The sequence below is a fragment of the Zingiber officinale genome, chromosome 5B, assembly GCF_018446385.1.
Source record: "Zingiber officinale cultivar Zhangliang chromosome 5B, Zo_v1.1, whole genome shotgun sequence".
NCBI lineage: Eukaryota > Viridiplantae > Streptophyta > Magnoliopsida > Zingiberales > Zingiberaceae > Zingiber > Zingiber officinale.
In genome coordinates, this window is record NC_055995.1 from 5,086,482 (window position 1) to 5,100,907 (window position 14,426).

The following is a 14,426-nucleotide window of genomic DNA, read 5'->3' on the forward strand; positions in this document are numbered from 1 at the left end:
AAAAGGAGTGTATGTATATTTATTTTTTTTTGATTTTCTGTTTGATGTTGAGATGATCAATTTTATGAAGATTTTTTTTTTTTAAACTGAGTTACATTAAATCTGTCTCTGCCTACAAGTAAGATTTGATTAAAAAAAAATGTTTGTTGTGCAAAATTTGATAAAACCTATAATTATTAATGTTAAATTCGATAATACTTATAAACTGACAAATTTAATAATAAAAATTTAACATATGCTAAAGTACAAAATTTAATGTCCAACTTAATTATTTAGGAAAAAAGTGTTAATATTATATCATCATTTGACTATAATGCAAATATTAGTTAACTAAAATGAATTTTTTTTAAATGCGCCTATCTATCGACAATTGTTTTTTCCTTTAATGCTATTAGAGACCCTTAATACTTTAAATTAAAGCTATCAAAATAATTAAAAATAACTCAAAGATGCTTTTTGTTATTTTATTATTATTTTTAGTTGGCATAAGTTATCTAACTATTCTTGAAATATCAATTTAGTTATATAAAAATTTTCTATTAGCTACCAGATAAATTGAAAAACATTGACAATAAATAATACTAATCTAATTTATTTAAATCAATAATCTATTAAGAAAAATTTATTTATATGTAGTTTCCATGTTCAAAAAATTTTATTTTTGCTCTCTAACTAAATATAATGGACATCAATTTAGTTAATTACCTCTCATATTTGTTAAATATAAAAAGTCCAAAAATGAATATAATTCTTCTTAAATTCAGTACATTGAACTAGAATAACTAGAATCTAGTATATTTTACATCCAATTGAGTACGACTCTTTTTTTCCATCTCAGTTGAATGGAAAATATACTAGATTATCTTTAAATGATGTTCAATTGGATGGAAAATGTAATAGATTATCTTTAAATGATACTGAATTTAACCAAAATTATATTAAGTGAAAAAAAATCGTACTTAATTTGATGAAAAATATATTTAATTCTACTTTAAAGTGCTCGATCCGATGGTAAGAGGAGGCCCCCTGTTAGGACCTTCGGATGCGGCTAGAGAGGGGGGTGTGAATAGCCGACCCTAAATTCACGTTTCTTCCTCAAACGCGATGATATAACGAGGTTCGGAGATGATACTCCTACTCCTCGGCATGTCCGTAAGGTGGACGAATCCTATCAATCCGTCGGTGGATGAGACCCCGGAAAACCGACTAATAAAAACTCCTTCTGGGTGGAGAAACCTCGCCACAATCTCTCTTGCAACAGCAAGATCAGAGTACAAGAAATACAGCAAGAAGTCAAGAATAATATGAATGTAGAACACTAGTTTGCTCGCCTTCTCGTCGACTGTTGATGAAGCAGCAACTTCACGGATGCCAACCACAGCAGCAACTGTTCAGTTGGAAACCCAGCCGAGGGAAGCTCACACAAAGCTTCAGCAGTGGAGAGCTCAACAAAGCTCAGATCGCAAGAAGGAAGAACTAGTCTGCTTCCCTGTAGTGGCCCTCTTATATGAACCTGCGAAGAAGACAAAGAAGAAGCAGAAATCTAGCCGTTGTGACTCAACGGCTAGGTCTGGACCGATCAGGCTCCACCCTGATCGGTCCAGGGCGGATTTGATCGGTCAGGGGACCGATCAGGCCCTACGCTGATCGGTCCCCAGACCGATCCCAACTCTCACAGAGAGTTGGTTGCGATCCCTGATCGGTCTGTGGACCGATCAGGCCCTAGGCTGATCGGTCCCCAGACCGATCCCAACTCTCACAGAGAGTTGGTTGCCAGAGCCCTGATCGGTCTGTGGACCGATCAGGTCATTCCTTCTCCCAATCTGTTTGGTTACTGATCGGTCACCAGATCGATCAGATGACCCAGTGTATCACTGGATCGGTCAGCAGACCGATCCAATTTCCCAGCCTTAAACCCTAAAGCCTTCCTGATCTAGAGAACGAGCTACCGAGCCCTCTCTGACCTAGTCCGGAGAACGAGCTACCGAGCCCTCTCCGACTTCCACGTCCGGTCCAGAGAACGAGCTACCGAGCCCTCTCTGACCTAGTCCAGAGAACGAGCTACCGAGCCCTCTCCGACTTCGTCCGGTCCAGAGAACGAGCTACCGAGCCCTCTCTGACCTAGTCCGGAGAACGAGCTACCGAGCCCTCTCCGACTTCGTCCGGTCCAGAGAACGAGCTACCGAGCCCTCTCTGACCTAGTCCGGAGAACTAGCTACCGAGCCCTCTCCGACTTCCCATGCCAAGCTTCCATACTTGGACTTTTCCCCGTGCCAAGCTCCCTGCTTGGACTTTTCCCCGTGCCAAGCTTCCTGCTTGGACTTTTCCGTGCCAAGTCTCCATACTTGGACTTTTCCCGTATCAGGTCAACTCAAGTCGGGTCAACCAGGTCAACTTTGACCAAAGGTTGCACCCTCAATCCCCCAAGTTCCTATTCTTGTCAAACATCAAAATATAACTTCTCTATTCTTGTCAAACATCAAAATATACCTCGAGTCAGGTCAACTCGAGTCGGGTCACCCAGGTCAACCTTGACCTAAGGTTGCACCAACAATCTCCCCCTTTTTGATGTTTGACAAAAACCATAATTAAGTTAGGTTAACCCGATAACCTAACTTAGGTTTTCCAATAGTTCTCCAATGTTCTTCCTTGAATATTCTCTGAACATTCTCCCCAAACTTCAATGTTCTTCCTTGAACATTCTCTAGACATTCTCCCCCTTTTTGACACACATCAAAAAGAGTGAATCAAGGTCAAGAGTTTCTTCTTAATGAAAGTCCCATACCTTTCATTGAAACCCTTAATTTCCCCCTTGATACTAAAGTCAACAATCAACTTAGTGATAATCACTTATCAAACATCCTCAGAAATCTTGACGAGTAAAAACTCCCCCTAAAAGTCAACTTCCCCTTGACCAATAGGTAAAACTCCCCCTAAAGGTCAACTCCTCCTTGACCAATAGGTAAAACTCCCCCTAAAGGTCAACTCCTCCTTGACCATTGCACCAATAATGTCTTGGAGAGTTTCAACCCTTTAGAAATCTAAAACACCAACTTCCACAGCTGAAATTTCAGACAACACATTTTGGCACGCTCTGATCGGTCACCAGACCGATCAGGCCTCCACTGGATCGGTCACCAGACCGATCCACACTGCCCTGGATCGGTCCAGTGACCGATCCAGACTTCCCTGGACCGATCAGGATCCTCTCTGATCGGTCCACAAATCTCTGAAAAGAATTTCTGATTTTTCTCCCGAAATTCAGAAACCCCTAAAAAATTACAAAAAATTCCAAAAATTATAAAATTTTGAGGATACATTCCTCATAACATATATTATCATGGAAAAATAGTTTTATATGAAAATAACTTCCATTTTTTAATCTTGATACAAAGTTCGAAAGACTTTGAAATAGCTCAAGGTTAATCCATCTTTGTATCAACTTGCTCAATGATGAATGCTATCACTAGAAAAGCTTCATCAAGGTTTTTCAAATCAATTTTGAAATGATCTTAAACCATTCAATTTAGGACCACAATCTTAGGGCTAAATGTACATGACTTGTACACAAGTTTTCCCTATGATCCTCAAATTCGAATTAGGCTCATCTAGGTACAAGAACTATGCACCTTGATCCTAACTCATAATCCTAATATCTCACACACATCTAAGGTGTATCAAACACATCCAAGTCAATTTTGATGTGAGATATGGGTTTAGGTCATCTTAAGCTAAGTTCTCATGCATTTTCTAAACAACAATTAGATCTCCATATCAAATTGTGTTTTTATCCTTAAATCAATTTAATTAATCATAAATGCAAGAGATGATGACATGGCATAAAATAATATCATAAGTGGAAGCATGTGCCAATGTCATGATGTCATGTCATCAAGTATGAAACTTAAATAAGGCATGACATATAACTAACCTAAGTATTATCATGACATTTCAACTGATAATAGAATAAATATGATGTCATGACATGACATATGACAAACAATGTATGGCAAATAACATATAAAGGTATAGAAAATACCTAATTCTAGCCTTAGTTGTCATTTTTGATAATTTTGATCATTTTACCATAAATTCTATATTCTTAAGTGTAATAGACCTAAAATCATATACTAAAGATTTTTAGATCACTATGTGCCAATTAGATTTGTTGGTGCAACATCCCTCAGGTCAAGGTTGACCTGGTTGACCAAGCTGAGTCTTGGTTTGGGTTTAGATGTTTGACAATAAGATATTAATTGAAGAAGAGTCAAGTAGGTCAAGGATGACCGGATACTTGACTGGGAAGTCCTAACTGGGATGTTAGGCAGGAGGAAAATCCTGGTGAGTGAAGCCAGGTGAAAGACCTAGTGAGTGAAGCTAGGCAATTGGGAAGTCCTAGTGAGTGAAGCTAGGCAGGAGAAAAATCCTGGTGAGTGAAGCCAGGTGAAAGACCTAGTGAGTGAATCTAGGCAATTGGGAAAGTCCTGGTGAGTGAAGCCAGGCAAGAGAAATCCAGATGGGTCAAGGTTGACCAGACATCTGGTGAGAGTCCAAGTAGGTCAAAGGGATTGACCGGATACTTGGCACGAGGAAGAAAAGTCCAAGTAGGTCTTAGGGAGTGACCGGATACTTGGCAAGAAGAGAAAAGTCCAAGTGGGTCAAAGGGATTGACCAGACACTTGGTGAGAGAGTCCTAGCTGGCCAAGGGTGACCGGATGCTAGGTCTTATGTACCAACAAGTCATGGTTGACTAGATGTTGGTTTAGGGGGCTTTGGGCTTGGTTTTGGGCAAAAACCAAGGTTTGGATTGATCCGTGGATTGATCCAGCAGGTTTGGATTGATCCGTGGATTGATCCAGCAGGTTTGGATCGATCCGTGGATCGATCCGGTGAGTCCCCACGAACAGAACCTCTCTGGATCGATCCGTGGATCGATCCAGAGGTCCCAATCGATCAGTGGATCGATTGGGACGCTGCTGCTTCGCGCGATAAGTGCTGGATCGATCCGTGGATCGATCCAGAAGTTTTTCCAGAGCACAGAGGCGCTCTGGATCGATCTGTGGATCGATCCAAAGCCTCCCCAATCGATTGGGAGCAATCCAATCGATTGGGATTCGACCGTTGGCGTCGTTTATAGCTGTTGGCGTGCGATTTCTTCAGCAGAACTTCAACGATTCACTCCAGATCTCTCGCCAACTCCTCCACAGCGCTCTCAAAGATCAGATCGCCAGTTCTTGAAGGATCTTGGAAGCTTTCCAAGTCAAGAGGCGGATCAAAGGCAAGAAGAGAAGCTAGGGTTAGGGTTTTCTGTACTCATTGTAAGCTTTGCGCTTGTATTTTGTTTCCCTTTCCTTTCTTCTTGTACTGAGAGTCTTGTAGGGCTTCTCCGCCCTCGGTAGTTACCGAAAAGGAGTGTTTTCATAGTGGAGGGTGCGTGCGTGGTGTGGATCCTTGGACTAGTCACCTCTTGTGAGGTGGATACCAAGTAAACCAACCTTGTTAGCGTTGTGTGATTTGTTTCTTTGTATTTTCCGCTGCACATCTTAGAAGAAACAAGCAACGCCGAGCAAAGAGCACGCGACGAGCTATTCACCCCCCCCTCTAGCTACTTTTGGTCCTAACAAGTGGTATAAGAGCAAGGCCGCTCTTCACCGGAATCATCGCCGGAAGGGTCAAGCATATCAAGAAAAGCTAGAGGGTGAAGAAGTTGGAGCAAATTCTTCAAGTTCAAGACTTTATCAAGCTCAACTTCAAGATGCAATTCCAAGATGGGCTTGGATTTGACACAAGGGTGGCTCCACCATACACTTCTACGAGTTTCGATTCTTGGAAATCAAGAATCGAAAATTTTCTTATGATGGAGATAGAGCAATGGTTTGCTTTAATGGAAGGCTTCAAGGCTCCAAGAAATTCAAAGGGCAAAGTTCTAAAGAAAAGCAAATGGAGCCCGGAGCAAGTCCAAAGGTGCGAGGCCAATGACAAAGTGACCAAGCTTTTGGTCAATTTATTGCCAAGCACCATCCTTTGCAAAATTGGAGAGTTTGAAGATGCAAAGGAGCTATGGAGCAAATTGGCCAAGCTTCATGAAGAGATCCCCTCCACTGTACAAGATCATGAAGAATCCAGAGAGGGTGACTCTTTGGAGCAAGACCAAGAGGAGGACTCCGAGGTTGAGAGATGCTCAACCTCCGAAGAAGAGGAAATCCAAGAAGCTTCATCCTCAAGGGAATGCAACGAAGGGAACAAGGAGGGAGCATACTCCTTGTTTCATGTTCAAGATGATGAAGCCTCCACCTCTAGGATTGAGGGGGAGCAATCCTTGGTGACGCCGGATCAAGAAGAAGGAGAAGCTTCTACATCCGGGTCAAGAGACGAAGAGGAGGAAGAAGATTCTACCTCCACAAGTCAAGAAAAAACAAATGGAGGAGAATCAAGGTCCGATCAAGAGGAAGCCTCTACCTCCGGATCCAAAGGAAAAGATGCCACCCCTACAAGCAAAGGTATAAATATTTCAATTAATAATAAAAATCATATTATATGCTTTGAGTGTAGGGAACATGGGCACTACAAGAGCAAGTGCCCTAAATTGGCCAAGAAGAAGGGCCAAGTGGCACAAAAAGGTAAGGTGAAGCCCAAGGAGACCATCCCCGGAACAAAGAAGAGCAAGGAGCACATTGTGTGTTTCTCTTGCAATCAAAAGGGGCATTATCGGAGTCAATGCCCTAAGGGAAAGAAGATGGTCAAGGCTCAAGGAGGAAGCTCAAGTCAAGGGGGAGCCTCTAAGGTAAAAAGGAAGGTAACATTTATTGAGCCTACCCCTTTACATTATGGTAAAAAGCATGATAGTTCTAACTTTTATCATTTTAATGCGATTTACCATAAGAATAGGAAGCATGAGGGCTTTAAGGAAAAGCATGTAGCCCTACATGCTAAAACTACTACACCTAAGGCTAGGAGTGTAGGTAAAAGTCTAGGCAAGAACTCTAAGGATTGTAGCTACAAGCCTAGAAACAAAAATGCTCATGAACTTAATGGAAAACCAAAAACTAAGGACTTAGTGATGGAAAATCAAGTCTTGAGGTCAAGACTTGATAAAATGGAAAAGACCCTAAAAAGGATGGAAAATATCCTATTAGGGCAAAATGAGCATAACCTAGGTTTAGGGGTACAAAAGCCATCAAATGGCCATAGAGGTTTGGGATACAAACCAAAGGCTAAGAAGGATGTGCCCTCTTACCATAGAGTTCCATATAGTTATGGAACAAACCCTAGGTCTAGTGGTCAAGCCAAAAATACTCGGGAAGTCATCCCTAAGAGTATTTTTGCAATAAATGTGACTAAGGCTTCTAAGAAGTCTAAGAAAGTCACAAACAAGGTCACAAGGGAGGCTATCCCTAGAGTTGACCTAGAAAGTGTGACCAAGGCCTCCAAGAAGCCAAAAAAGGTCACTAGGAAGGTATCTAGGGAAGTTATCCCTAGTGAATACCTAGAGCATCCAAGGAGCACCAATAGGTGTTGGGTTCCTAGGAGCATCTTCTCTACCCCATAGATGGGTTAGAGAGTGTCAACTCCGATTAGAAGGGTAGTTAACCCAACTTTGAGGAAATTGACACTCAAGGAGCATTTTCAAGGTTTTTGTTAACCTTGGAAAATGAAATAGAATTATTATTTACTCCTTGAAAGAGTAAAATGTGCCTAATGGTGGAAAATTGATTTTATCTTAAAAAGGCATAAATTGGGAAAACCTAGAGAAATATCAAGTTGGGATTTTGGTATGTTCTTAGGAAATTTAAGGCAATCCGGGCCTTAATTTAAAAGTGCCACTCTTGAGGAAAAATGGAATATGCCAACATTTGAGGATAAGCTTAATTTCAATTGGCATAAATTAATCAAGAGAATTAGAAATGCCCATTTAGGTTTTGGCACTCTCTTGAAGCACTTTGGGCAATCTAGGGTTTAAGTTTTAGGATTAGCTAAGATTAACGATACTTAGATAGGTAATCTAGGTATATTTTATTTATGCTAAACCTTGCCATGATTGTTTGCTCATAATATGCCATGACATCATATTTTATCTTATGTGTATTTTGCATTCATGACTTATCATGAAAAATACAAAAATACCATGTCATGCCATACATACATCATGTAGTTATAGGAATCTTTCTTTTGAAAGCTATTTTATTTTGATGTATGCCATAACATTATCATGCATTATGTTTATTTCCTTAAAAATTAAGGACATATGGCATTAGTTAAACAAGTGGCATTTGTTTACAACAAGTGGAATAAACAAGTGACATTTGTTTAACAAGTAAATCAACAAGTAACATCCTTTGTGGATGTCTACCTCTCAAAATGCCTAGATAGATATGCATGATCCCTAGAATAGGGCAAAACCAAAATCTTACATCTCACAAAGACCTATAAGATGACTTGTATGTGTTTCAGTGCACATTAGATACAAGTGAGATGTTAGGATGATGAACAAAACTCAAGATGTTGATTTAGTGCATTCTTTTGAGTTTTAAGTTCATCAAAACACATAGTTATGTGTTTTCCCATCATTGGGAAAGCTAATGTACAAGTCATGTGCATTATGCCCAAGGAACATGATGGGATATTGGTTTTGAAAATATTTTTAAAATGTTTTTGGAAAACTTTAGTGAAGGCTATCTTTTGATAGTAATCACCATTGAATAGTTAGACACAAACTTGAAGAAAACGCTAAAGTTTTTGCAAGTTTTCAAGTTTGTGTCAATCTTTGAAAATATAAAGTATTTTCATAGAAAGCTATTTTTCCATGATTAAGTATGCCCTAAATAATGTCTACACGAAATTTCATGATTTTTGGATTTTTGTAGAATTTTCTAGGGGTCTCTGAAGTTGACTGAAATGGAATTTCAGCAACTATCAGAACTCCGATCGATCCTGAATCGATCCGTGGATCGATTCGGAAGGTAAATCTTGCGAGCAGAAGCTCGCTGGATCGATCGGTGGATCGATCCACACATACTGAATCGATCAGTGGATCGATTCGGTTGGTTCAATCGATTGGATCCCAACTCCAATCGATCCAAGTTGCTGATTTTGGCTGGGAAGGCCTGACTTCAGCATCTTTGAACCATGGTAAGTCTATGTAACCATTCCAAACCCTTAAAATACATTTGTATACATAAAAAGGGTATTTTCGTGTGAAAACAAGGATGGATTGGTTAAGGAAGGCTTCATTGAAGTTTAGGTTGAGGTTTGTTTCAAATTTTGAGTATTTGAACCTCAAAACTTCTAAATTTGGGTTTCCTAAAGGTTTAGGGATTCTAAGTCATTGTTGGTGCAATGACAGAAGTTACCACCATGTCTTTAGGGGGAGGGACTCTTTAAAGACATGAAAAATTATTTTTCATGAACCTTGGAAGGTGGTTAACCTTCTTTAAAGAAAATGCTCATGGACGAGCTTTTGAACTTGAAATGGGGAGTGGATATCCTCATTATTTCAAGTGGGAACTCAAGATGTTAGAAAATGCTCAAGGTTGGGTATTTGTCTACATTGAGGAAGAAGTTAAGGATAAATGAAGGGTATGGGACCTTCATTATCATGTTGGTTCAACGAGTGAAGTTGTAACCAATGATGAGCAACTCTTCAGGGGGAGAGTTTTCAACAAATGGATTTGTTGAAGTGTGCCCAAAGAGGGGGCATAGGTTGATGTGTGCCAATAGGGGGAGAATGAAAGAACGTGTGAAAGGGAGTAAGTTAGGCTTTCATTATCTAAGAGGGAGTTTTCCCTCTTAGGGGGAGAATGAAAAGCTTAACTTATGCTTTCATTACCTAGTGGCATGAAGAATGAGGCTATGGGATTAGCCTAACTTACATGTGGCATTGTAAGTGTTATTGTGGTATTGTCAAACATCAAAAAGGGGGAGATTGTTGGTGCAACATCCCTCAGGTCAAGGTTGACCTGGTTGACCAAGCTGAGTCTTGGTTTGGGTTTAGATGTTTGACAATAAGATATTGATTGAAGAAGAGTCAAGTAGGTCAAGGATGACCGGATACTTGACTGGGAAGTCCTAACTGGAATGTTAGGCAGGAGGAAAATCCTGGTGAGTGAAGCCAGGTGAAAGACCTAGTGAGTGAAGCTAGGCAATTGGGAAGTCCTAGTGAGTGAAGCTAGGCAGGAGAAAAATCCTGGTGAGTGAAGCCAGGTGAAAGACCTAGTGAGTGAATCTAGGCAATTGGGAAAGTCCTGGTGAGTGAAGCCAGGCAAGAGAAATCCAGATGGGTCAAGGTTGACCAGACATCTGGTGAGAGTCCAAGTAGGTCAAAGGGATTGACCGGATACTTGGCACGAGGAAGAAAAGTCCAAGTAGGTCTTAGGGAGTGACCGGATACTTGGCAAGAAGAGAAAAGTCCAAGTGGGTCAAAGGGATTGACCAGACACTTGGTGAGAGAGTCCTAGCTGGCCAAGGGTGACCGGATGCTAGGTCTTATGTACCAACAAGTCATGGTTGACTAGATGTTGGTTTAGGGGGCTTTGGGCTTGGTTTTGGGCAAAAACCAAGGTTTGGATTGATCCGTGGATTGATCCAGCAGGTTTGGATTGATCCGTGGATTGATCCAGCAGGTTTGGATCGATCCGTGGATCGATCCGGTGAGTCCCCACGAACAGAACCTCTCTGGATCGATCCGTGGATCGATCCAGAGGTCCCAATCGATCAGTGGATCGATTGGGACGCTGCTGCTTCGCGCGATAAGTGCTGGATCGATCCGTGGATCGATCCAGAAGTTTTTCCAGAGCACAGAGGCGCTCTGGATCGATCTGTGGATCGATCCAAAGCCTCCCCAATCGATTGGGAGCAATCCAATCGATTGGGATTCGACCGTTGGCGTCGTTTATAGCTGTTGGCGTGCGATTTCTTCAGCAGAACTTCAACGATTCACTCCAGATCTCTCGCCAACTCCTCCACAGCGCTCTCAAAGATCAGATCGCCAGTTCTTGAAGGATCTTGGAAGCTTTCCAAGTCAAGAGGCGGATCAAAGGCAAGAAGAGAAGCTAGGGTTAGGGTTTTCTGTACTCATTGTAAGCTTTGCGCTTGTATTTTGTTTCCCTTTCCTTTCTTCTTGTACTGAGAGTCTTGTAGGGCTTCTCCGCCCTCGGTAGTTACCGAAAAGGAGTGTTTTCATAGTGGAGGGTGCGTGCGTGGTGTGGATCCTTGGACTAGTCACCTCTTGTGAGGTGGATACCAAGTAAACCAACCTTGTTAGCGTTGTGTGATTTGTTTCTTTGTATTTTCCGCTGCACATCTTAGAAGAAACAAGCAACGCCGAGCAACGAGCACGCGACGAGCTATTCACCCCCCCCCCCCTCTAGCTACTTTTGGTCCTTACAAGATTGACCCTAGAAAACTCCTCAAATGTGGTTGACACATCCTAATCACCTTAGGAATAATTTTTAATTTCATTTTCAAGGCTTGATTACACCTTGAAAATTCCTAAAATGCCACCTTTTGCCATGAGTAGGTTAACTACCTATCCAATTAAGGTTGGCACACCCTAAACCATCTAGCGTGAAGGAATCACGCTCCTAGGAACCCAATACCTATTTGAGCTCATTGGGTTTACTAAATATTCACTAGGGATGACTTCCCTAGCAACCCTCCTAATGACCCTCATAGGCTTTAAAGCCTTGGTCATTTGGGACTCATCAAGATCAACTATAGGGGTGACTCCCCTTGTGACCTTGGTGATGGTCTTCCTAGCCCTAGGTCTTGTTCCATAATCGAATGGAACATTATGATACGTGGGCTTGACCACTTGAGACTTAGGTTTGTGACCCAAACCTCTCATGTCCTTGGGCTTTGATTTTTGACCCTTAGACCCTAGAGTTGACTTCTCCAAATTCTTAAGAGCCTTTTCTAAAGTGCCAAGTCTTGACCTCAAGACTTGATTGTCCTTCTTTAATACCTCAAGCTTTAATTTTCCATTTTTCTTTGAGGTATTCCTAGGCATATGTCTAGTTGTTTTGGGATTCCTATCTAGGTTTTCCTTATCCTTAGATGAGTTAACTCTAGGGTTGGCATTTCTAGCATTGTCCTTATTTAGGCTAACATGTTTGGCACCTAAGCACATGTATCGATTTTTATGGTTATCATGCTTATCATTATTGACAATTGCAATAAAACTACTAGCATGTGTCTTATTAGAATTGCAAGAATGTGCCTTAAAGGATACCTTAGGGTTTGCCTTAGCTCCCCCCATAGATGTGCTTTGTCTCTTGTCCTTGTGAGGTTGCCTCCCCCTTGGACATTGGCTCCTATAATGTCCCCTTTGCTTGCATTGGAAGCACACCACGTGCTCCTTGTCCTTACGTATCGGGACTCCGGCTTCCTTGACCTTTGGCGCCGGTGGAGTCTTCCTAATCCTCTTTGGACATTTACTCTTGTAATGCCCATAATCCCTACACTCAAAGCACATTATATGTAATTTACTTAAGATTAAGTTGTTTGAGTTACCTAGGGCTGAGGATGGATATAAGTGTAGGTCCCTTTAGAGGCCGGCAAGAGGGGAGGGGTGAATTGCCCTACAAAATAAAACCAAAAACCCTTCTCGGATATTCAACTAACTTAAAAGAACTTGTAATTAAAAAGGCAGAGACTAATTAAAACAGAAAGTAGACACAGAGGAATTACTTGGTTTGCAATCAGAGGATTGCTAATCCAAGGCAAAGAACACTACAACAAAATCGCTCATAGACATCAGTGGAACAACAACAGTTTTAGGCTAAAACCGATGTCTTTGAGTATTTTACACCGGTTTTTCTAAAAACCGGTGTCTATGAGCGCAGATTTTAGCTCATAGACATCGGTTTTTTAGGCGATGTCTATGAGCGCCCTTTTTTTGGTTAATAGACACCGATTTTAACATCGGTTTTTAAAATCCGATGTTAATGAACCCAAATAATATTTTAATTTTTCCCCACAAGCCAAAATCTGCACACTGTGAATTCCCTCCAAACCTAAATCTTTATCCCGCCCTTCCTCCGCACGACATCTCTCTCGCGATAACCTAAACCTCCGACCATCCGACCATCTCTCTCAGCCTAAACCTAAACCTCCGACCATCTCTCTCAACCTCATCTCCCTCTTCCCCCCTTCCTAGATCCTCTCCCGATCAGGATCAAGACACGACGAACTTGCTTCTCCGTCCAACCACACCGCATCTCCTCCAACTCCTCCATTTGGTTGAGAAGAGGAGGCCTTGGTAGTGTACAGCATTCCCACCCGCGCGTCCAGAGCCACCGGCACCACCTCCTCCGCCACCTCCGCGAACAGCGGGCTGAACCGCAGCAGGTACGGCTCCCGGCACGTCGTCCCCTCTGGGCACACCGCCAGACCCCCCTCCACCGCCAACAGCCGCCGCATCGTCGCCGCGTCTCGTCCCCTATCCAGCGCCGAGCACAGCATCACCGGGTCCAACAGCGTCCGGTGCATGCACACGTACACCACCCCCTTCTTCTCCCCGTTCGCTTTCCCATCTCCGGCCCTCCGGAATCGGATTCCGGTGACGGCGGCGATGAAGATGGATATTTTATAAGGGAAAACGATCCCCATCGCGATCCTGAACACGGCCAAAGGGATTGCCACGGGTATCCACATGAAGAACGCCATCATCTTGCATGGCGTCGGGAGAAAAGCCAGTCTTCCGTCATGGAACACAAGTGGCTTCGGGTACTTGTTTCTCGGCATTTTGCTGCTCTCACTCCTTGATTCCTCCTCTCTCACGACATAAATTTTCTGAAAAAATAAAACAATCACTTTTAACTCATATCTTTGATCGACTAACGTGGAATCGAAAGAAATGCAGGTCCAACCTTGGCCGAGAGTTGGTGGTGGTGGACGTTGGAGAGGTTCACAATGGCCACACCGGCCTTGACCATGTCCCTGAGAGCTCTCTGTTTGTCAGGCCAAGAGATGACCCCCGTGAAGTAGCAGCCCTTCACCACCTGCAGCTCCGCCCCCACCACCTCCCCCACCTCTAAGTACTCCTTCAAGAATCCCTCCACCATGAGCCTCGGCAAGGTGGTGAGCACAACAGCTCGCCTCCCTTTCAGCACCTCGCATGCATGCAGATGGAGGTTCTCCAAGAAAATTTTCGGCAGCACAGTCCTAGCGATCAGCCTCAGGTCCCCCGTCCTCAGCCCGCAGAAGGTCACGAAGGCCATGATCCTCATCCCAAACTCGTGCTTCCCCAAGAGACACAAGGCAGGGGAGAGCGCGAGGAGGAGGAATTAGTATAACCAATCCTCTCGTTTTAGAGTAATATGATTATAACTTTCTTTTTGTTTGAGGTTCACATCCTTACTGTATAAATAATTTTTTGATGATATTGTATATTTATGACTTATCTGATTATTTCTTTCAACTTGCTACTG

General features: G+C 42.4%; 1 protein-coding gene across 1 annotated transcript; it reads right to left on the reverse strand.

Moving 5' to 3' along the window:
* Positions 1-96: 96 nt before the first annotated feature.
* Positions 97-14,216, reverse strand: LOC121987986 (glycerol-3-phosphate acyltransferase 1-like). The gene is made up of 3 exons (XM_042541687.1): positions 13,866-14,216; positions 13,265-13,788; positions 97-112 (listed from the first exon to the last, which is right to left on the reverse strand). Exons 1-3 carry the CDS (start codon positions 14,214-14,216, stop codon positions 97-99), a joined length of 891 nt encoding a protein of 296 aa, XP_042397621.1.
* Between the last annotated feature and the right edge of the window lie 210 nt (positions 14,217-14,426).

What these genes read in the sequence shown, in the direction of transcription:
- LOC121987986 (XM_042541687.1), bottom strand. Translation starts at nt 14,216, where the DNA reads ATGGCCTTCGTGACCTTCTGCGGGCTGAGGACGGGGGACCTGAGGCTG. An exon ending in ACCACCAACTCTCGGCCAAG is followed by an intron (nt 13,789 to 13,865) that starts GTTGGACCTGCA and finishes TTATTTTTTCAG; the next exon opens with AAAATTTATGTCGTGAGAGA.